This window comes from Ambystoma mexicanum, chromosome 3q, assembly GCF_040938575.1.
Source record: "Ambystoma mexicanum isolate Mex_15411 chromosome 3q, UKY_AmexF1_1, whole genome shotgun sequence".
In the NCBI taxonomy this organism is placed as follows: Eukaryota; Metazoa; Chordata; class Amphibia; order Caudata; family Ambystomatidae; genus Ambystoma; species Ambystoma mexicanum.
This window is the reverse complement of record NC_090926.1, coordinates 1,274,009,549-1,274,033,904: the sequence shown is the minus strand read 5'-3', so window position 1 is coordinate 1,274,033,904 and position 24,356 is coordinate 1,274,009,549. Positions and strand designations below refer to the sequence as shown.

Below are 24,356 nucleotides of genomic sequence, written 5' to 3'. Positions count from 1 at the left end.
CCCAGGGGAAGAGTAGACACAGTGGGCGTGATGGAGAAAGCGGGGAGGTGTGGACCCCATTCAATTTCCACCGGGGGGGATTGAGGTTTTCCAACTGACCGTGGTTTATGATTCAGGAGGGACTGTTGCTCTTTGGGCGGTCGGGCAGAGATTGGGGGCATCCCGAAAGCCGTGTCAATATGATAGTATTGGCTAGGGCATAAGTCATGGACATTTGGCTCTCTAGCTGTTTTGCACTACAATGTCCATCAGCCCTAGCCAGTGCGGTGGGGATCCATCTTCTTGCCAGCTGAGAGAGGAGCTGCTGTGCGGTGGGATGCCATCTTCTTTCCAGCTGTGAAACAAGCTGCTGAGCGTTGGGGAATCCATCTTCTTGCCAGCTGTTATAGGAGCTGCTGCACGTTGGCTTCCATCTTCTTGCCAGCTGGGATAGGAGCTACTGAGCAGTGGGGTCCATCTTCTTTCCAGCTGTGATACAAGCTGCTGAGCAGCGTGGGTCCTTCATCTTTAAAGCTGTGATAAGAGCTGTTGAGCAGTGGGGTCCATCTTCTTGCCAGCTGTTATAAGAGCTGCTGCACATTGGCTTCCATCTTCTTGCCAGCTGTGATAGAAGCTGCTGAGCTTATTGCAAGCTTTGATAGGAGCTGTTGAGTGGTGGGGTACCATCTTCATGCAAGCTGTGATACGAGCTGCGGAGCAATGTGGTTCCATCTTATTGAAATCTGTGATAGGAGCTTCTGTGGGGTGGGTTTCCATCTTCTTGCCAGCTGTGATAGGAGCAGTTGAGCGGTGGGGTTCCATCTTCTTGCCAGCTGTTATAGGAGCTGCTGCACGTTGGCTTCCATCTTCTTGCCAGCTGTGATAGAAGCTGCTGAGCTTATTGCAAGCTTTGATAGGAGCTGTTGAGTGGTGGGGTACCATCTTCATGCAAGCTGTGATACGAGCTGCGGAGCAATGTGGTTCCATCTTATTGCAATCTGTGATAGGAGCTTCTGTGGGGTGGGTTTCCATCTTCTTGCCAGCTGTGATAGGAGCAGTTGAGTGGTGGGGTTCCATCGTATTGCCAGCTGTGATAGGAGGTGCTGAGAGGTGGGGTTCCATCTTCTTGCCAGCTGTGATAGGACCTGCCGAGCAGTGGGGTTCCATCTTCTTGCCAGATGTGAAACGAGCTGCTGAGTGGTGGGTATCCATCTTCTTGCCAGCTGTTTTAAGAGGAGCTGAGCGGTGGGGATCCATCTTCTTTTCAGCTGTGATAGGAGATGGTCAGCGACCGGGTTCCATCTTATTGCAATCTGTGATATGAGCTACTGAGCGGTGGTGTTCCATCTTATTGCCATTTGTGATAGGAGCTTCTGAGGGGTGGGGTCTCATCTTATTGCCAGCTGTGATAGGAGGTGCTGAGAGGTGCGGTTCAATCTTCTTGCCAGCTGTGATGCGAGCTGCTGAGATTTGGGAATCCATCTGCTTTCTAGCTGTGAAATGAGCTACTGAGCGTTGGGGATCCATCTTCTTGCCAGTTGTGATAGGAGCTGCTGAGCGATGCACTTCCATTTCCTTGCCAGCTGTGATAAAAGCTGTTGAGCAGTGGTGCTCCATCTTCTTGCCAGCTGTTATAAGAGCTGCTGTGCATTGGGGATCCATCTTCTTTCCAACTGTGATAGGACCTGCTAAGCAGTGAGATTCCATCTTATTGCAAGCTGTGATAGGAGCTGCTGAATGTTGGGGTACCATCTTCGTGCCAGCTTTGATAGGAGCTGCTGAGAGGTGGGGTTCTATCATCTAGCTAGCTGTGATACGAGCTGCTGAGCGTTGGGCTTCCATCTTCGTGCCAGCTCTGATAGGAGCTGCTGAGCGGTGGTGTTCCATGTAATTGCAAGCTGTGATATGAGCTGCTGAGAGGTGGGGTTCCATCTTATTGCAAGCTGTGATAGGACCTACCAAGCAGTGGGGTTCTATCTTCTTGCCAGCTGTGATACAAGCTACTGAGATTTGGGGATCCATCTTCTTGTCAGCTGTGAAACGAGTTGCTGAGCAGTGCGGGTCCATCATTTTACCAGCTCTTATAAGAGGTGCTGAGTGGTGGGGATCCATCTTCTTTCCAGCTGTGATAGGAGCTGCTGAGCGGTGGGGTTCCATCTTATTGCAAGCTGTGATATGAGCTGCTGAGCTGTGGGGTTCCATCTTCTTGCCAGCTGTGATAAGAGCTGCTGAGGAGTGGGGTTCCACCTTCTTACCAGCTGTTATAGTAGCTGCTGAGTTATGGGGATCCATCTTCTTGCCAACTGTGATACAAGCTGCTGAGCGGTGGGGTGTCATCTTCTTGCCAACTGTGGTACGAGCTGCTGGGCGTTGGGGATCCATCTTCTTTACCTCTGCAATAGGAGATTCTGTGCCTTGGGGTTCCATCTTCTTGCCGGCTGTGATAGGAGCTGCTGAGTGGTGAGCTTCCATCTTCTTACCAGCTGTGATACGAGCTGCTGAGTAGTGTGGTTCCATCTTCTGGTCCGCTGTTGTATGAGCTGCTAAATTGTGGGGTTTGAGCTTGCCAGCTTTGATAGTAGCTACTGAGCGGTGGGGTTCCATCTTCTTGCCAGCTGTGTTAGGAGCGTTGAGCGGTGGGCTTCCATCTTCTTGCCAGCTGTGATAGAAGCTGCGTAGCTGTGGGGTTCCATCTTCTGTCCGGCTGTGGTACGAGCTGCTGAGTGGTAGGCTTCCATCTTCTTGCCAGCTGTGATAGTAGCTGCTGAGCGCTGGGGTTCGAGCTTGCCAGCGGTGATAGTAGCTGCTGAACGGTGGGGATCCATATTCTTGGCAGCTGTGATAGGAGCTGCTGAGTGGTGTGGTTCCATATTCTTGGCAGCTGTGGTAGGAGCTGCTGAGTGGTAGGCGTCCATCTTCTTGCCAGCTGTGATAGTAGCTGCTGAGCGCTGGGGTTCGAGCTTGCCAGCTGTGATAGTAGCTGCTGAGCGGTGGGGATCCATATTCTTGCCAGCTGTGATAGGAGCTGCTGAGACGTGGGGCTCCATTTTCTTGCCTGCTGAGTTAGGAGCCGTTGAGCAGTGGGCTTCCATCTTCTTGCCAGCTGCGATGAGAGGTGCCTAGCTGTGAGGTTCCATCGTCTTGCCAGCTGTGGTACGAGCTGCTGAGTGGTGGGCTTCCATCTTCTTGCCAGCTGTGATATGAACTGTTGGCTTCCATCTTCTTGCCAGCTGTGATAAGAGCTGCTGAGCAATGGGTTTCCATCCTCTTGCCAGCTGTGGTACAAGCTGTTGAGTGGTGGTCTTCCATCTTCTTGCCAGCTGTGATATGAGCTGTTGAGCTGTGGGCTACCATCTTCTTACCAGCTGTAATTAGGAGCTGCTGAACGGTGTGCTTCCATCTTCTTACCAGCTGTAATAGGAGCTGCTGAGCGGTGTGCTTCCATCTTCTTGCCAGCTTTGATAGGAGCTGCTGAGCAATGGGTTTACATCCTCTTGCCAGCTGTGGTACAAGCTGTTGAGTGGTGGGCTTGCATCTTTTTGTCAGCTGTAATAGGAGCTGCTGAGCGGTGTGCTTCCATCTTCTTACCAGCTGTAATAGGAGCTGCTGAGCGGTGTGCTTCCATCTTCTTGCCAGCTGTGATCGGAGCTGCTGAGCGTTGGGCTTCCATCATCTTGCCAGGTGTGTTAGGAGCTGCTGAGCGGTGGGGTTCCATCTTATTGCAAGCTGTGATATGAGCTGCTGAGCTGTGGGGTTCCATCTTCTTGCCAGCTGTGATAAGAGCTACTGAGGAGTGGGGTTCCACCTTCTTACCAGCTGTTATAGTAGCTGCTGAGTTATGGGGATCCATCTTCTTGCCAACTGTGATACAAGCTGCTGAGCGGTGGGGTGTCATCTTCTTGCCAACTGTGGTACGAGCTGCTGGGCGTTGGGGATCCATCTTCTTTACCTCTGCAATAGGAGATTCTGTGCCTTGGGGTTCCATCTTCTTGCCGGCTGTGATAGGAGCTGCTGAGTGGTGAGCTTCCATCTTCTTACCAGCTGTGATACGAGCTGCTGAGTAGTGTGGTTCCATCTTCTGGTCTGCTGTTGTATGAGCTGCTAAATTGTGGGGTTTGAGCTTGCCAGCTTTGATAGTAGCTGCTCAGACGTGGGGCTCTATCTTCTTGCCAGCTGTGTTAGGAGCGTTGAGTGGTGGGCTTCCATCTTCTTGCCAGCTGTGATAGAAGCTGCGTAGCTGTGGGGTTCCATCTTCTGTCCGGCTGTGGTACGAGCTGCTGAGTGGTAGGCTTCCATCTTCTTGCCAGCTGTGATAGTAGCTGCTGAGCGCTGGGGTTCGAGCTTGCCAGCGGTGATAGTAGCTGCTGAACGGTGGGGATCCATATTCTTGGCAGCTGTGATAGGAGCTGCTGAGTGGTGTGGTTCCATATTCTTGGCAGCTGTGGTAGGAGCTGCTGAGTGGTAGGCGTCCATCTTCTTGCCAGCTGTGATAGTAGCTGCTGAGCGCTGGGGTTCGAGCTTGCCAGCTGTGATAGTAGCTGCTGAGCGGTGGGGATCCATATTCTTGCCAGCTGTGATAGGAGCTGCTGAGACGTGGGGCTCCATTTTCTTGCCTGCTGAGTTAGGAGCCGTTGAGCAGTGGGCTTCCATCTTCTTGCCAGCTGCGATGAGAGGTGCCTAGCTGTGAGGTTCCATCGTCTTGCCAGCTGTGGTACGAGCTGCTGAGTGGTGGGCTTCCATCTTCTTGCCAGCTGTGATATGAACTGTTGGCTTCCATCTTCTTGCCAGCTGTGATAAGAGCTGCTGAGCAATGGGTTTCCATCCTCTTGCCAGCTGTGGTACAAGCTGTTGAGTGGTGGTCTTCCATCTTCTTGCCAGCTGTGATATGAGCTGTTGAGCTGTGGGCTACCATCTTCTTACCAGCTGTAATAGGAGCTGCTGAGCGGTGTGCTTCCATCTTCTTACCAGCTGTAATAGGAGCTGCTGAGCGGTGTGCTTCCATCTTCTTACCAGCTGTAATAGGAGCTGCTGAGCTGTGTGCTTCCATCTTCTTACCAGCTGTAATAGGAGCTGCTGAGCGGTGTGCTTCCATCTTCTTGCCAGCTGTGATATGAACTGTTGGCTTCCATCTTCTTGCCAGCTGTGATAAGAGCTGCTGAGCAATGGGTTTCCATCCTCTTGCCAGCTGTGGTACAAGCTGTTGAGTGGTGGTCTTCCATCTTCTTGCCAGCTGTGATATGAGCTGTTGAGCTGTGGGCTACCATCTTCTTACCAGCTGTAATAGGAGCTGCTGAGCGGTGTGCTTCCATCTTCTTACCAGCTGTAATAGGAGCTGCTGAGCGGTGTGCTTCCATCTTCTTACCAGCTGTAATAGGAGCTGCTGAGCGGTGTGCTTCCATCTTCTTGCCAGCTGTGATAGGAGCTGCTGAGGAATGGGTTTACATCCTCTTGCCAGCTGTGGTACAAGCTGTTGAGTGGTGGGCTTCCATCTTTTTGTCAGCTGCAATAGGAGCTGCTGAGCGGTGTGCTTCCATCTTCTTACCAACTGTAATAGGAGCTGCTGAGCGGTGTGCTTCCATCTTCTTGCCAGCTGTGATCGGAGCTGCTGAGCGTTGGGCTTCCATCATCTTGCCAGGTGTGTTAGGAGCTGCTGAGAGGTGGGGTTCTATCTTCGTGCCAGCCGGTGTACGAGCTGCTGAGCTTGGGTCTTTTCTGGTGATGTGCTGGATTTCGGAAGGCCTTCTAGAAATTCATGAGAGCACGGACCAGAGCTTGCACATCATTTTTGGGGCTCAATTGGCTTCAACAGATCTAACTGATAAGAGGAAGATTTTGCATTTTTGTGTATGTGAAGTTGGAGAGTAAAATGAGATTTCTGAAACAAGCCGCGGATACCTAGGGATTGTGATTGCTTTTGCAGAGTGTGAACAAGTGTTACTTTGCTGACATTCTTTGCGTGCTAACAATTACTGTTAGAATTGTGAAAACTGATCTTGGTACTTTGCTTGTGCCATCCTCGCTGCATGCAAGTTAGTACTTGCTTTTAAAGCAGCTCGCTTTCCTATTTGCTTTGGGCTAGCTTTCAGCTTGCGAACTACATCTCCCAGCTGCCCCAGCACAGCTTAAATGAGGCTACGTGGTGCACCTGCGCCAGCGCACCTGGAACAAGATGGTTTTCGCCGCTCATCGACGTGCTCGCCGTCTCGGGGGTGGGAACCCTTTAAGTAAGTTATCCGAACAAACCCCACCCCTCCTCTTCTCACCTTTGTACTCCTACTATTAGTACCTGTGCTAGCCAAGATGGGACACCCACCGAGGGAACCTCCATCAGTGGCCCGCTAAGAGCCAACAGGTTAGCCCTCGTAAACAAACTTAAATTGACAAATCTGGATGCTCTCCCTGAGCACTCCAGGGAGAACAACCGACCATGTACCAATTACAGGATCCAACATTCCATTAATGATAATAGTAGAACCTTCACTGCCACTTAACTACCATGGCAAGACACCCATACCTCAAGTCCCCACATCGTGTCCTTCCGGCACGAGGCCTCCGAGCCACGAGCCTGTATCTTTACACAACAGAGCAACGAATAGCCTTGGCTCTAATGACAATGATAGGGCTTCAGATACTATCACTCATAGCTCTTTCACCTCACGTACAAAAATCAAGGAACCCCCCACGACAGATCTACCAATTTAGAGAACATGGTAAGGGGCACAAATATCCCACCTCCTCGAAAAAAAAGGAGACCAAGTAAAAAAATGTCCTTCTTGAATACTAGATCCCTATATAAACATGCTCAAGATCTACATGACGTGGTGGATCGTAATCTTGATATTCTGTGCATCACGGAAACCTGGCTACAGGACCCAAGTGCTCCTATGAGCAGCCTGGCGGTTCGCTCAGGTTTTTCCTTCTTTTGCAGTAATCGCCATCAAGCATATGGTGGTGGGGTGGCGATTATTGCCAAAACCGAGTTGGGACTTTTTCCAGCCTGTGTCCTGCCTTGGCTGTGAAATCCTACATGTCAAAATGACCCCGACAAATCATAATTGTATTAACATTGTTCTAATCTATAGGCCACCCACTTTAATGCTTGGACTTCAATGATGAAATCATAAAAATATTTAAAAAAGCCTCGGCAGCCCTAATTCCGCTACCCTCTTTCTGGGGGACTTGAATCGCTGGAGAGGAAACAAACAGGATAAAGAAGCGATGGAGTTAAAAACTGCCCTGAATATCATAGACCACGAGGTTCAGAACAGAGAACCAACCACCAACAAAAACAACCTACTGGATTGGATAGTGACAAGACAGCTTATAGTCAACATTAACCAGACCATCCCATGCAAATGGTCAGACCATTATGCTATAGACTTTACTTTGCAAACTATAGATCCCCTCACCAAACCAAATAACCAGACCAAAACAGTTCTTAGACAGAATTTCAAAAAGGTACTCTGCAAGATATCCAAATTTGTCTAGACACCATCATGACCAATACCTGTACCTACGACCTAGCTGATGGCATGGTGACCTCCTTTTCCAATACTTTCACTGAAATGCTGGACTCAACGGCACCCCTTAAATCCAAACTGGTTAGAGACAACACAGGACACCAAACCTGGTTTACTCCAGAACTCAGAGCTCTCAAAAGACAAAAATGCGCCCTAGAATCACGATGGCTAAACACCATTCTGAGGTAACCAGAATAGACTGGAAGGAGGTAGAGAAACTATATATATCTCAAATACTGGACACCAAAAAGAATGTCTTCAACAAGCAGATCTAACAATCTTCCAACTGTACGGGAAAGATATTTGAGATCCTGAAACTGCTGGAAAACTCTAAGGTATCCCTTTCTACCCACATGCCTAGACTGCTCTACGGTCCAGGCAGCCTTCGAAGCTAAAATTGTCAATGCAAGAAACAAAATAATAAATGCCCAGACTATTGCTTTCATACAGAAGGACCAGACTATAACTAAACCCAAGGATCTCGCAAACCCTACCTTTACACTCACGCAAATCTCTGCCCCAGATATGCTCAGAATGTTATCCTCCATGCACCCCACTTCTTGCCCATATATTCTTCCTTCAAAACTGATTTTAGAGCACAAAGACACATTTGCCCCATTCCTGACCAGATTTGTAAATGCCTCCTTCAGGGATGGCCAAGTACCCAGCTCAATAAAGAAAGTCACAGTTACCCCTTCCAAATAAATCCAACATAGACCAAAAAGAACCAAGTAATCTGAGACCAATTACAAATTGTCAATTCCTTCTCAAACTCTTGGATAAATTTGCCACTGCACAGCTCCAAGCCTTCGTGGAGCATAACAACATTCTCCATGGCTGACAATCGTTGCTTCCGCCCATCCTTCAGTACCGAGACAGCTCTCATGGATCTTCAATCCCACATGTTAAAAATCATGGATGAAGGGAAAGCTGGAATGTTGATTGGATCTTTCCGTGGCATACGATTTGATAGACCATGAGTGCCTCGTGCTTTACTTGAGTGGTATCGGCCAATGCGCCATGGAAGCTGTTGGCTGGTTCCACTCCTTCCTCTCAAATTGAGAGTCTAGAATTCAGTGGGGCACAGTTTTCTCTCCCCCAGCACCTATCACATGCAGAGTGCCTCAAGGCACATCCATCTCACCCGTGCTCTTCAATCTGTATATCAGATCGCTCTGCACTCTCCTTGACAATTTGGGCACTTTTTTTTTACAAACTATGCGTATGACACCCAAGTGGTCATGGAAATTAGTGGTGATCATGCCAAAGACTCCATCACTTTATCCAACAATTACGGCCAAATTGAAAGATGGATGTCAGAGAACTGGCTATGTCTGAACGGCAGCATAATGGAACTGTGGATCTTTGGCTCTAAACAGGCCCGGGGCAAACTTAATTTAGACTACAAAGAATTCTGAATAAGCGACAATGAAATCCAAGTCCAACAAAAACCCTGGGAATTCAATTGGAGGCCTCGTAAAATACAGATGCCCATGTAACCTGCAACTACCATTTACGCCTACTCAGGAATATTTGCCCCTGCATCACAGAAAAGAACTGCACAACCATCGCTCGAGCATCCATCCTGACCAGACTTGATTATTGTAATTCGCTACTAAGTGGAGCCTCACTTTCTAATCATATGAAGCGCCAGATCATTCTAAACGATGCCGTGCGTATTGTTAAAAACATCCCAGAAGAAGTCACATATCAGATCACAGACGAAATCTCCACTGGTTATCAATACAGGAACGCATTTCTTCAAAATGGGCACCATAGTTCATGGGTGCCTCTTTGGCACAGCACCTGAATACCTTAAACCATTGGTTCCCCTGCATCTCCCCCACAAGAACCCTTCAATCGTCCAACCAAGGCCAAATACAGGGCGTAAGGGCCAAACGCACAAAGGTCTGGGAAGAGTTTCCCCGCCAAAGCAGCCTCCTTCTGGAACACACTGCCACTCGTACCCAGATTGGAACCTGATGAAAAATCCTTTATAAAATCTTTGAAAACCTTTCTTTTTAAATTAACTAAGCTACTAGCTCCTAGCATAGCCTCCCCCTCTGGGTAAACTGTCCTGTCTCTTTGTGTTTTGTCACATTGTGTTTTTGTTTTGCTCCCGATGCCCGTGGGCTGCCGGCGCGGTATAAATAGATAAATAAATAAATACAATTCGGCCGGTTTGACAATTGAGATGTTCAATCACAGCAGAAACACATCTTTCAATCTGGTTAGGACATCAGAATCAGATGCAAAGGTGGGCTAGGGAGAAACCCAGAGTTTGTGGGGTAGCGTACAAGAAAGCAATAGGTCAACAGGAATTCCAAGGAGCCGCAAGAGCAAAGGTTATTGAACTGCAAATGAAGTTGGAAGGATGTTGGGACTCTTCAGTGGACATATGAAATGTTAGTCAATAGAAAATCTTCAAAGACTAAACAAAAGTTACTGATGGTATTAAATCATGTGTTCTTAAGGAAAGGTTTCTCACAGTAGTAAATTCTATATTCTTAGCAGTCTGGCCTCTTTAGACCACCCTCTGACCTTCAGTATGACAGATGAGGAAGTAGGTGGGATGGGAGTGAGCAGAGCCTGGGGGTGAGCAGCGCCCCCTTCAGGTTTCTAAACCTTGCCTTCTGAGCTCACCGCTCGCCACCTGCACTGCTATATGGCAGGAAGTCACGTCTGAAATAGCATCTGTCTTACAGTTACCCGCTGAAGCCCTGCTCTTCATCCTTCTGAAGTTGTAGAAAGGAGTACCACTGAGCTGGATAATGATGGCACTTGTGTTTGAGCAAGAAGAAGTAGCTCAGATTGTGATGGGTGTGTTGTGTGCCTGCCTCATATTTTTAACACTTCTTATTATGATAGGATTATTATGTCAGCCCGGAGTGTCCCGGCTGCTGGATTAGTAAATGGTTCCATGTCCCAACAGGTCTGGTGCTGTTTGGTGTCTAAGATGGTGGGATGGTGCCAGTCACATGCCCGGCATCTCTGTCTCGTGAAAAGTCAATTTCCCTGAAGGACACAAATACACATGACTGATCCTGCCATGCCAGGACCAGTCATTCACCGGAGGCCCTTGGCTCTAAAAGGTCAGTAGAGCTGGAGAAAAGTCACAAGTCAAGCAAGTTATACTGAAATGACTGTAGGCCTGGGGCAGAAGAGGTCCTAGATCAGGCTCTGATTGATTCATAAAACACTGCTGCTTGGGGTTTGCGAATCCTAGCGGCCATATATTGGGATACCCTGGGGGAAGGAAGCCATTATGATGACCTCGGATGTCTTATACAGTCCGGGTCGAACATGTCATCAACCTCCTCAACATTTTCCGCGTCCTGAGGTATTCTGCATTCGCTGTCCACTTTGTCCTCCTCCCTGAGACCTTCCTCAGTCTCTTCCTCTTCCTCCTGCGAGGATCCTCCGCCATCTTCAGCAGTCCCTGTATTTAGCGCCCCTGGGGTAGGGGGTCTGAGGTTTGGCACTGCCATCTTCCTCAAGAAAGCCGCCTTTAGCTTATCAAATGGGTCGCAACCTCCCGGGGCTTCTGCTACACCCCTGATGTGTGACCCGGGGGTGGGTAGAAGAGTGGGGGCTCTTCTGGGTCTTGTCCACCCCCTTTTGCGCAGCCGCCCGCTTCTCTGGCGGGCCTTGAGACGTGCCCTCTCCTGGGCTGAGCTCTCTCACCTTTCGTTGGGGACTGCCATTGCGAGGAGGGATTCCAGCACCTCTAGGCGCTCTTGGATAGGTCTGACACCTTGAGATACCGCCACGGCCAGCGAATCTCCTAGGACCCTCTTGAAACTGAGGGACAGGTCCCTGTCCGTGTCCCACTCCTCCTCACTGTATTCAGGCATAGAATTGGCCTCCATCTCTCTGTAACCGTACTAATATTTGTATTCTTTTTTTTTTTACTTGTGCCACCGTGCCAATGACTTGCAGAGGGCAGTCACAGTGAGAGGCTCGCTGCAACTATGTAAATTTGGAGGCTCCGTGGACAGTAATCCTAATAAAACAACGGTGCTGAAATTCGCTTTGAAATTAATGAAATCGCACATGCACGATGATGCGCTGATCACGTGACCCGCTCCAAATCGCGGGTGCTTTCCTCAGAAGCCACGCTTGCGCGGCCGTCACTGCAATACTGGCACTCGAAATGTAAAACAATGCGGGGGAGCGCCGGTCACCCAACGCGAGCAAGATGACACGCGGTCCCGGCACCCACCCGCTGCTATTGCTTTGCGCTACGCTACGCCCCACACGCTATACCTTTCAAATAAGGCTAATGAGGTAAGATTAAACAAAGACACCCCAGGGGACTAACACCCCGTTCTACTATCTCGCGCTTATGCCACAAACCTCTCACTTTCCCTAAATCATCATTTAAAACACACACACTATTCAATGACAAGACTTATCTGCTCAGGAAGCAGCAAAGAAAGAGGACTTTGGACAGGATATGAGGCATGGACTGTGCTGACCATGGATTGATTGTTGTAGTGGTGGAGGTCAAGACTACAGGGACCTTGAGGACTTGTGGGGATTTGTAGTCCCAAGTTGCAGTAGTCGTATGGACTGTTTTTTTCTTTCTTTCTATTTTGTTCTATGGTTTGGAGAAAAGAGAAATGAAAGTTGTGTGTTTTCATGTTCAGAGTGTTAAAAATGTGGCTGCTATGGGAAGTAGCAATAAAGAGATGCTCGCCTCTGTGTCTTTAATAGAATCAAGACTACCTGCGCTAACCTAACCGCCTTGGCAATCTTCATTATACTGAAATGACTGTAGGGCTGGGGCAGAACCCGTCCTAGATCAGGCTCCGATTGAGTCAGAAGGCACTGCCGCTTCTCAACCCTGCCTGGCCATTCATAGTCACCAGCCAATCAGTAAAGGTCACCATTTCCCCTGTGGCGTGACCCATGCCATGTGCCACACCTTAGGCCATTCCTGACTATTCATTGTGCATGCTGGGACTTGTAGGCACCTACTTTATAGTTGAGAAAAGGAAACTGCAAAGCCCAGCATGCTGTGGGAAAAGAGAGGATTGGCAAAAAAAAGAGTCACAAGCTTGGCATAGGTCCCCCTGGTAAATATAATGTTTTCAACTTCTGCACCTCCAACCTCCGACCCCCCCCCCTCCGCTCTGATATATGATATGATATGGCATTTATAACTCGCCTATACACAGGTGTTTCAAGGTGCGACGAGGCAAGGGAGCGGGAACAGAGGGAAGACAGAGACTGCGATCTTACTAGGCCAGGTATCATTGACCCTCTTTGTTGCACTTTTCTCCCCAGGATGGCGTACCTGATTGGCAGTAACACCTGGGTGGAACCGGTACCGCCCCAGTGCGGCTCCCGGCCTGTCATGCCAGAATGCAGAGACCTGGACCGCTTCATCCAAAAGCTCATATCCCAGGGGTGCACCACCTGAGCGACCAAGAAAAAAAGTCTTCCTGCAACGGCACCAGGGTGGCGTTACTAGACGGGAATATAAACCCATTCCGTACATAGAGGACGACATCTGTACACTGGGTGGCGCCATTGGACACGAAATGGACGTAATTCGTCTATAAAACAGTAAAAAGTACATATAGTGAAGATATACATGCACTGGATGGCGCCCTTGGACAAGAAATGAAAGGAATTCAAACCGCCTGTAATCTGTTGATGCATATAATAAAAAATTACGGCTCATGGTGGCCAATGACTGGACACGCGATGGCGCCATTGGACAATAAATAAATTAAATCCAACCATCTTCAAGATATAAAAGACATGTTTGTACTCCATGATGATATGTACTGTTCTCGCCTTTTATATTTTGCATTTCATAAAGCCAGCACAGCCCATTGAAGGTGAACTAGACGGTAAGGTGCTTTGATAGCTCAATGTGTTAATGTCCCGGCTGCATATGGATGACACTTGCAGGTCAGAGGTTTCCAGCCGATTTGGGACATGTAGCAGGTGTTTTACACATCTCAGAAAAGTAAAATCTGTGCGGAGTTGCCTTTTTTCCGCTTCACTCTTCCTCCTCTGCACTTGCACTGTGACGATAGGGTTTCTGTTCACAAAGAGTCCATGCCTGGGGGCCAGGTGTACACTATATTGCCACTGGGGTATATTTTAGCAGGTTTCTATGGAGACAGGGGGCTTCATTACGAGTGAGGCGGAACGGGTTAACGGGCTCTGCTAAAGGAGGCGGACCGGTTAAACCCGTTCCACCTCATTACAAGATTCCCCTCGCGGGACCCGGTAAGTAACGCCTGGTCAAACCAGGCGTCCTTACCAGTTCCCGCGAGGGGAGGAGGGAGCAAACAACGGGCCACTCGTAATGGGCCAGTTGTTAGCATGCTCCCCATTACCATTGAGCCCTATGGGGGCTCAGATGGGAATGGGGAAGGTCCGTGCCCAGGTTCACTGAGGGAGGAATTACCGGGCCCTCCGAACTCAGAATGGCCCGGTAATTCCCCATTCTGGGAACTCGGCCCCGCCAATAGCGGCATGGCTACCGCCGAAGTGGTAATGAGGCCCAGAAGCTCTTTAAGTCATCCAGAGCAGCTGGCTCCTGCATGTTCGTCTGCTCCCTGTCCTTCTGCAGCCTTCTGCACAAGGCGGAGGCGCCAGGCTATGGCAGACGAGAGTTGAGAGTTTGCGCCATTGAGTCCACACTGGATGCTGTGTCCAAAAGCTGCTGGGACGGGCCCAGCTCATCACTCGTAACGTGGCAGAGCGGAAGATTCTGTGGGAAACGGCTTGACTTGTGCTACCGCTGTCACATGCTCACGCCCCACACCTCTCCTACCTCATTACATGAGAAATGCCTTCCGCAAGAGCTCAGCCAGTCATTCTGGACACACACACACACATTGCCAAGGAGAACCTCCCCAGCCACCACGCTGCCTCCTCCCAGGTACCGGGCCCCAACCAGAGACTGCAGCGGCGACCCGCAGAGTCAAAGGGTGCACTGTGGTGACCCGCTAGGAGTGCAGAGCCCCGGCACCGTTCCCCCACCCCACTCTTGGGACCTCCTGCCTTCTTGGGGTCTTTCAGCATGCACGGCTCCATACATGTACACAAATATCCTTGCTAGTCCCAGTTTGGTGCTCAAGCTTTAAACGCATGCGGAAAGGCAAACAAATCCCTTGCCAACTAAACTGGCCAGGTAGTACCAAAGCTCTACCAACGGGCCACACAACTGTGTGGCCTACGGACACCTGCACAAGGTTCCTTCTGGGTGGCACGTTAACATTATTCACCACAATCTTACCCCCACATTATAGTCCACAACAATTGGTAGAAGCATCAAGCCATCCCCATCTTCTCTGATTCAAAGGGAAAGTGGCCAGGAAGCCGGGGTGTGAAGTTAGCACATACCTTGGGGCGCCATCTGCAACTTTGGTATTCCCAGGTCTGTGGAAGCCCCTCAGAATTATATCTGATCACACATTTGGAAGACAACAAAGTTTCTCAATGCTCCATCATCTGGATAAACTCACATCCAGGGCTTTAAGTGGGCCAGGGCTAGCCATGGCTCAGCACTGGCAGTCTCCAAATTTTGGCGTTGAGCTAGGGCTCTCTGAACTGACCTCCCTCACCAAATTTCTTTAAAAATATGAGTGGCAATACTGTTCTTTGCCAGTAGATATCACCTTTAGTTATGTTTAGAATCACAACACCAGTGACATTTGAAATTAGGTACTTGTCAAACAGGAAAGAGAAATTATAAACGAATACATTGTTGAATTTTTGCTACAATTTGTATTAAATTATCCTTAGAATAATTTTTTTTTAAAATTATTATTGGTTAAAAACATTCAACCTTTAATACATTACACATTAACATGATATTTCATTTACAATCAGTTACAATTGATCTCATCATAAAGAATCTCATCTCATGATACCACTAAAATAAGCATGTAAACAATTCAATTCAACCCTTTTTTTAAATCAATCTTATACAGTTTCTTTAAAAAAAAACGTATTTGTTGGAATATACCATGCCACGAATCAATGCAAGAATTCATCACACATGTGTCTCCTTCAACAACGAGGCTAATTAGGCAGTTAAGTAAGGATGTGCTGTAAATTGCAGAGATTGTATCAATCCTACCACTGCAACTACTGCAGAGGGTGCTCTCCTCGCTAGGCAACTACTGCAGAGGGTGCTCTCCCCGCTAGCCAACTACTGCAGAGGGTGCTCTCCCCGCTAGACAACTCCTGCAGAGGGTGTTCTCCCTGCTAGGCAACTTCTGTAGAGGGTGTTCTCCCCGCTAGGCAACTACTGCAGAGGTTGCTCTCCCCGCTCGGCAACTACTGCAGAGGTTGCTCTCCCCGCTAGGCAACTACTGCAGAGGGTGTTCTCCCCGCTAGGCAACTACTGCAGAGGGTGCTCTCCCCGCTAGACAACTACTGCAGAGGGTGCTCTCCCCGCTAGGCAACTACTGCAGAGGGTGTTCTCCCCGCTAGACAACTACTGCAGAGGGTGCTCTCCCTGCTAGGCAACTACTGCAGAGGTTGCTCTCCCCGCTAGGCAACTACTGCAGAGGGTGTTCTCCCCGCTAGGCAACTACTGCAGAGGTTGCTCTCCCCGCTAGACAACTCCTGCAGAGGGTGTTCTCCCTGCTAGGCAACTTCTGTAGAGGGTGTTCTCCCCGCTAGGCAACTACTGCAGAGGTTGCTCTCCCCGCTCGGCAACTACTGCAGAGGTTGCTCTCCCCGCTAGGCAACTACTGCAGAGGGTGTTCTCCCCGCTAGGCAACTACTGCAGAGGGTGCTCTCCCCGCTAGGCAACTACTGCAGAGGGTGTTCTCCCCGCTAGGCAACTACTGCAGAGGTTGCTCTCCCCGCTAGACAACTCCTGCAGAGGGTGTTCTCCCTGCTAGGCAACTTCTGTAGAGGGTGTTCTCCCCGCTAGGCAACTACTGCAGAGGTTGCTCTCCCCGCTCGGCAACTACTGCAGAGGTTGCTCTCCCCGCTAGGCAACTACTGCAGAGGGTGTTCTCCCCGCTAGGCAACTACTGCAGAGGGTGCTCTCCCCGCTAGACAACTACTGCAGAGGGTGCTCTCCCCGCTAGGCAACTACTGCAGAGGGTGTTCTCCCCGCTAGGCAACTACTGCAGAGGGTGCTCTCCCTGCTAGGCAACTACTGCAGAGGTTGCTCTCCCCGCTAGGCAACTACTGCAGAGGGTGTTCTCCCCGCTAGGCAACTACTGCAGAGGGTGCTCTCCCCGCTAGACAACTACTGCAGAGGGTGCTCTCCCCGCTAGGCAACTACTGCAGAGGGTGTTCTCCCCGCTAGGCAACTACTGCAGAGGTTGCTCTCCCCGCTCGGCAACTACTGCAGAGGTTGCTCTCCCCGCTAGGCAACTACTGCAGAGGGTGTTCTCCCCGCTAGGCAACTACTGCAGAGGGTGCTCTCCCCGCTAGACAACTACTGCAGAGGGTGCTCTCCCCGCTAGGCAACTACTGCAGAAGGTGCTCTCCCCGCTAGGCAACTACTGCAGAGGTTGCTCTCCCCGCTAGGCAACTACTGCAGAGGGTGCTCTCCCCGCTCGGCAACTACTGCAGAGGTTGCTCTCCCCGCTAGGCAACTACTGCAGAGGTTGCTCTCCCCGCTAGGCAACTACTGCAGAGGTTGCTCTCCCCGCTAGGCAACTACTGCAGAGGGTGCTCTCCCCGCTCGGCAACTACTGCAGAGTGTGCTCTCCCCGCTAGGCAACTACTGCAGAGGGTGCTCTCCCCGCTAGGCAACTTCTGTAGAGGGTGTTCTCCCCGCTAGGCAACTACTGCAGAGGTTGCTCTCCCTGCTCGGCAACTACTGCAGAGGTTGCTCTCCCCGCTAGGCAACTACTGCAGAGGGTGTTCTCCCCGCTAGGCAACTACTGCAGAGGGTGCTCTCCCCGCTAGGCAACTCCTGCAGAGGGTGTTCTCCCCGCTAGGCAACTACTGCAGAGGGTGTTCTCCCCGCTAGGCAACTACTGCAGAGGGTGCTCTCCCTGCTAGGCAATTACTGCAGAGGGTGTTCTCGCCGCTAGGCAACTACTGCAGAGGGTGCTCTCCCCGCTAGGCAACTACTGCAGAGGGTGTTCTCCCCGCTAGGCAACTACTGCAGAGGTTGCTCTCCCCGCTAGGCAATTACTGCAGAGGTTGCTCTCCCCGCTAGGCAACTACTGCAGAGGGTGCTCTCCCCGCTAGGCAACTACTGCAGAGGGTGCTCTCGCCGCTAGGCAACTACTGCAGAGGGTGCTCTCCCCGCTAGGCAATTACTGCAGAGGTTGCTCTCCCCGCTAGGCAACTTCTGCAGAGGGTGTTCTCCCTGCTAGGCAACTTCTGTAGAGGGTGTTCTCCCCGCTAGGCAACTACTGCAGAGGTTGCTCTCCCCGCTAGGCAACTACTGCAGAGGGTGCTCTCCCCGCTCGGCAACTACTGCAGAGTGTGCTCTCCCCGCTAGGCAACTACTGCAGAGGGTGCTCTCCCCGCTAGGCAACTTCTGTAGAGGGTGTTCTCCCCGCTAGGCAACTACTGCAGAGGTTGCTCTCCCCGCTCGGCAACTACTGCAGAGGTTGCTCTCCCCGCTAGGCAACTACTGCAGAGGGTGTTCTCCCCGCTAGGCAACTACTGCAGAGGGTGCTCTCCCCGCTAGGCAACTCCTGCAGAGGGTGTTCTCCCCGCTAGGCAACTACTGCAGAGGGTGTTCTCCCCGCTAGGCAACTACTGCAGAGGGTGCTCTCCCTGCTAGGCAATTACTGCAGAGGGTGTTCTCGCCGCTAGGCAACTACTGCAGAGGGTGCTCTCCCCGCTAGGCAATTACTGCAGAGGTTGCTCTCCCCGCTAGGCAACTACTGCAGAGGTTGCTCTCCCCGCTAGGCAATTACTGCAGAGGTTGCTCTCCCTGCTAGGCAACTACTGCAGAGGGTGCTCTCCCCGCTAGGCAACTACTGCAGAGGGTGCTCTCGCCGCTAGGCAACTACTGCAGAGGGTGCTCTCCCCGCTAGGCAACTACTGCAGAGGGTGCTCTCCCCGCTAGGCAACTACTGCAGAGGGTGCTCTCCCCGCTAGGCAACTACTGCAGAGGGTGCTCTCCCCGCTAGGCAACTTCTGCAGAGGGTGTTCTCCCTGCTAGGCAACTTCTGTAGAGGGTGTTCTCCCCGCTAGGCAACTACTGCAGAGGTTGCTCTCCCCGCTCAGCAACTACTGCAGAGGTTGCTCTCCCCGCTAGGCAACTACTGCAGAGGGTGTTCTCCCCGCTAGGCAACTACTGCAGAGGGTGCTCTCCCCGCTAGGCAACTCCTGCAGAGGGTGTTCTCCCCGCTAGGCAACTACTGCAGAGGGTGCTCTCCCCGCTAGGCAACTACTGCAGAGGGTGCTCTCCCCGCTAGGCAACTACTCCAGAGGGTGCTCTCCCCGCTAGGCAACTACTGCAGAGGGTGCTCTCCCCGCTAGGCAACTCCTGCAGAGGGTGCTCTCCCCGCTAGGCAACTACTGCAGAGGTTGCTCTCCCCGCTAGGCAACTACTGCAGAGGGTGCTCTCCCCGCTAGGCAACTACTGCAGAGGGTGCTCTCCCCGCTAGGCAACTACTGCAGAGGGTGCTCTCCCCGCTAGGCAACTACTGCAGAGGGTGCTCTCCCCGCTAGGCGTGCTACTGCAGAGGGTGTTCTCCCCGCTAGGCAACTACTGCAACTACTGCAGAGGTTGCTCTCCCCGCTAGGCAACTACTGCAGAGGGTGTTCTCCCCGCTAGGCAACTACTGCAGAGGGTAATCTCCCCGCTAGGCAACTACTGCAGAGGGTGCTCTCCCCGCTAGGCAACTACTGCAGAGGGTGCTCTCCCCGCTAGGCAATTACTGCAGAGGGTGCTCTCCCCGCTAGGCAACTACTGCAGAGGGTGCTCTCCCCGCTAGGCAACTACTGCAGAGGGTGCTCTCCCCGCTAGGCAACTACTGCAGAGGTTGCTCTCCCCGCTAGGCAACTACTGCAGAGGGTGTTCTCCCCGCTAGGCAACTACTGCAGAGGGTGCTCTCCCCGCTAGACAACTACTGCAGAGGGTGCTCTCCCCGCTAGGCAACTACTGCAGAAGGTGCTCTCCCCGCTAGGCAACTACTGCAGAGGGTGTTCTCCCCGCTAGGCAACTACTGCAGAGGTTGCTCTCCCCGCTCGGCAACTACTGCAGAGGTTGCTCTCCCCGCTAGGCAACTACTGCAGAGGGTGTTCTCCCCGCTAGGCAACTACTGCAGAGGGTGCTCTCCCCGCTAGGCAACTCCTGCAGAGGGTGTTCTCCCCGCTAGGCAACTACTGCAGAGGGTGCTCTCCCCGCTAGGCAACTACTGCAGAGGGTGCTCTCCCCGCTAGGCAACTACTCCAGAGGGTGCTCTCCCCGCTAGGCAACTACTGCAGAGGGTGCTCTCCCCGCTAGGCAACTCCTGCAGAGGGTGCTCTCCCCGCTAGGCAACTACTGCAGAGGTTGCTCTCCCCGCTAGGCAACTACTGCAGAGGGTGCTCTCCCCGCTAGGCAACTACTGCAGAGGGTGCTCTCCCCGCTAGGCAACTACTGCAGAGGGTGCTCTCCCCGCTAGGCAACTACTGCCGAGGGTGCTCTCCCCGCTAGGCGTGCTACTGCAGAGGGTGTTCTCCCCGCTAGGCAACTACTGCAACTACTGCAGAGGTTGCTCTCCCCGCTAGGCAACTACTGCAGAGGGTGTTCTCCCCGCTAGGCAACTACTGCAGAGGGTAATCTCCCCGCTAGGCAACTACTGCAGAGGGTGCTCTCCCCGCTAGGCAACTACTGCAGAGGGTGCTCTCCCCGCTAGGCAATTACTGCAGAGGTTGCTCTCCCCGCTCGGCAACTACTGCAGAGGTTGCTCTCCCCGCTAGGCAACTACTGCAGAGGGTGTTCCCCCCGCTAGGCAACTACTGCAGAGGGTGCTCTCCCCGCTAGGCAACTACTGCAGAGGGTGTTCCCCCCGCTAGGCAACTACTGCAGAGGGTGCTCTCCCCGCTAGGCAACTCCTGCAGAGGGTGCTCTCCCTGCTAGGCAATTACTGCAGAGGGTGTTCTCGCCGCTAGGCAACTACTGCAGAGGGTGCTCTCCCCGCTAGGCAATTACTGCAGAGGTTGCTCTCCCCGCTAGGCAACTACTGCAGAGGTTGCTCTCCCCGCTAGGCAATTACTGCAGAGGTTGCTCTCCCTGCTAGGCAACTACTGCAGAGGGTGCTCTCCCCGCTAGGCAACTACTGCAGAGGGTGCTCTCGCCGCTAGGCAACTACTGCAGAGGGTGCTCACCCCGCTAGGCAACTACTGCAGAGGGTGCTCTCCCCGCTAGGCAACTACTGCAGAGGGTGCTCTCCCCGCTAGGCAACTACTGCAGAGGGTGCTCTCCCCGCTAGGCAACTACTGCAGAGGGTGCTCTCCCCGCTAGGCAACTTCTGCAGAGGGTGTTCTCCCTGCTAGGCAACTTCTGTAGAGGGTGTTCTCCCCGCTAGGCAACTACTGCAGAGGTTGCTCTCCCCGCTCGGCAACTACTGCAGAGGTTGCTCTCCCCGCTAGGCAACTACTGCAGAGGGTGTTCTCCCCGCTAGGCAACTACTGCAGAGGGTGCTCTCCCCGCTAGGCAACTCCTGCAGAGGGTGTTCTCCCCGCTAGGCAACTACTGCAGAGGGTGCTCTCCCCGCTAGGCAACTACTGCAGAGGGTGCTCTCCCCGCTAGGCAACTACTCCAGAGGGTGCTCTCCCCGCTAGGCAACTACTGCAGAGGGTGCTCTCCCCGCTAGGCAACTCCTGCAGAGGGTGCTCTCCCCGCTAGGCAACTACTGCAGAGGTTGCTCTCCCCGCTAGGCAACTACTGCAGAGGGTGCTCTCCCCGCTAGGCAACTACTGCAGAGGGTGCTCTCCCCGCTAGGCAACTACTGCAGAGGGTGCTCTCCCCGCTAGGCAACTACTGCAGAGGGTGCTCTCCCCGCTAGGCGTGCTACTGCAGAGGGTGTTCTCCCCGCTAGGCAACTACTGCAACTACTGCAGAGGTTGCTCTCCCCGCTAGGCAACTACTGCAGAGGGTGTTCTCCCCGCTAGGCAACTACTGCAGAGGGTAATCTCCCCGCTAGGCAACTACTGCAGAGGGTGCTCTCCCCGCTAGGCAACTACTGCAGAGGGTGCTCTCCCCGCTAGGCAATTACTGCAGAGGGTGTTCTCCCCGCTAGGCAACTACTGCAGAGGGTGCTCTCCCCGCTAGGCAACTACTGCAGAGGGTGCTCTCCCCGCTAGGCAACTACTGCAGAGGTTGCTCTCCCCGCTAGGCAACTACTGCAGAGGGTGTTCTCCCCGCTAGGCAACTACTGCAGAGGGTGCTCTCCCCGCTAGACAACTACTGCAGAGGGTGCTCTCCCCGCTAGGCAACTACTGCAGAAGGTGCTCTCCCCGCTAGGCAACTACTGCAGAGGGTGTTCTCCCCGCTAGGCATATTTTCCAAAGTTGTTCATTGTCAGTAATTTGATTTGATGGTAACAATCTATCAAAAAAGAATTTCCTGTTCTACAACAACAATTTGCATTCAATCAAGCAGTGTCTTCGGGTTTCACAAGTGTCCTTTTCAAAGCAGAATCTACACATAACATTCTCTCTTGAGATCTGACCATACCTTGCAAGGATCTGCCATGTTAGTATTAGATTTCAATGAAATCCTAGGAATATAGCCCTTGTGACTCGGCCAGGATAGATATTTAGGAAGGGGCGATAGGGCCCTGCCTTTTGTAGTTTGTGGATAAGTGACTCATAGAAGCATGGGAGTGCTGGGCATCTGCGGATTTCACCCAGCCATGTTTACACAATGATAATTTCACCCGCACAGGAGCTTGCACCAAGTCTTCACTTGTGCATTCAGTTTCTGCTCAGGTAGACATATATCTTCCCGCAATTGAAAGCATCCAAGTGCAATTATGGTTCTGCAAGACTTCCTTTAGATCAACATAAAGGGATCCTGCGCTGGGACATAGGATCTTGCGGAATAAAGAGAGAATTTGCCAATCAGCTCTTGCTTTCAAAGATATGATTCCCAATTCATATCTTATAAGTAATTTGGGCACTCAGTTTGGCAACCTCAATGTTCTTCTCCAAAAAATTGCTTCTAAAGATGGAAGATAGTTAATTACCTCTGATGGATAAGTTTCAATCCCATACAAAAATGTGCGTATAAATTTGGCTTCATAATATTTAATAGCCGGCCTAATGGAAAATGCACAGAATTTTTTATTGGTCTTCATCAGATGAGAAGAGAGAGCAAAGACTCGATCCCTGAGCCGCAATTTCTGGTTCCCAATAAAGAAATGAGAGTTTATGGGAAAGCCAAAATAGATGATAGAATGGACAATGTCCAACTTTGTCTCACATATCTTCCATCGATAAGAGCACTTAGTCTTTCTTCCAGTAGACTGCATTATCCTAGTTTTTCCTTGGTGGACTCACAGGGCATGATCCTCGATGTAATTCACAAATAAGTTAACCAATCGCTGAAGGCCAACTGCGGTGCAGTCAAAAAGCATGAAACCATCAGCGTAGGCCAAAGATGTGATTCATAAATTACCTACTTTATGTGACAGAAAAGCTGAGGACTGTAGGCAGTCATCGGCATCCGCTAGGCATAGTTTAAATAGACAAGCTGCTAAAACACAACCCTGTCTAAAACCGCACATGGCAAAGATAGGCCGAGATAAGCCTCCGTGATGATTTAGGCAAACTGGGATCTTTCTATTACTATACAATCCGACAATAAATCATAGCAATACTGAAGGTATACCCCACACTTTTCATTTTGACCATGATTTATTGCGATCTACCGCATCAAAAGCAGATGCCAGGTCGAGCGATGCAACAAAAATACAATTGCAGGTCCCAGCCCATGACAATTGCTGTAAGCAATTTATCACTAGTCCATTTAGTTAAGTTCCTACATTGCATCTAAAACCCGTTTGCCATTTGCTCAAAATCTGGCAATCTGCTATCCATAATTCAAAGTGTTTTAACAGGATATATGCAAAAACCTTGCTTTTGGCAACTTGGATCGCAATCGGACGATAATTTAGGGGCCAGTAACGATCTCCCCTATTCTAGATTTGAATTACGTATGCTGTGGACCAAGAACCACGCATTATACCCAAACTCACAAAATTCTGAAACAAAGAGGATAGAATTTCCAACCATTGATCGGGAACACTTTTGAACAGAGCGTTGGTGAGTTGCTTGGTCCAGGGGCACGAGAGGAGCTAAGGTGCCGAACAGAACATAACACAGTTTCTGGGCAAAAATCACATATATTTAAGTCAGTGCCATTTACATAAGCTGACATCATGTCACAAGGCTCATGGTTCCTGGTTGAAAAGACATTACAAAAGTGAGTTACCCCTGCCATTTCATTTACAGCATTGATTTGCATGCATAGTTGTGAAGTATCTATTCTATTGACTTGTTTCCAGAATGTTCTGGAGTCTTTATCAACAAGGCTGACCAATACGGCTTCGGAGTCTTCCTGTAATCTTTTGGCACGGGAATTCCGAATCCAGTTTTTATAGGACTGGCGCGTGTTCTTAATAAGAGCATACGCCACTTCCCAAGGTGTCTTAGATTGAGCTTTATAGTACTTTACCGCCCTCCTCACAATTTGCCTTCTATTAACCAATTCCTCATTATATGAATGAAGGTGTCCCTCACGTTTACCCTTCTCGCGTCTTCGATCATTCATACAAATGCCTACATTGGCTATCAGAGTTTTAACAAACAGCCCAAATGTTTCTGCGGCAAGGATTTCTTCTCTTCATAACCTGGGAAGTGTATTTGACAAATCTAGACAATTGGCCATTTATAAGGTCTACATTA

At 51.0% G+C, this 24,356-nt stretch overlaps 1 protein-coding gene across 2 annotated transcripts in view; it reads left to right on the top strand.

The window, feature by feature from the left end:
* LOC138447868 (complement C3-like) overlaps positions 1-13,251 on the top strand; it is a 1,306,650-nt gene extending 1,293,399 nt beyond the window's left edge. For both annotated transcript variants that reach the window (XM_069604330.1, XM_069604329.1), the window contains one exon: positions 12,789-13,251. In XM_069604330.1, the coding sequence (XP_069460431.1) occupies positions 12,789-12,924 (136 nt within the window). In that variant the 3' untranslated portion in view covers positions 12,925-13,251. The remainder of the gene's footprint in view (positions 1-12,788) is intronic.
* The last annotated feature ends 11,105 nt before the right edge of the window (positions 13,252-24,356 follow it).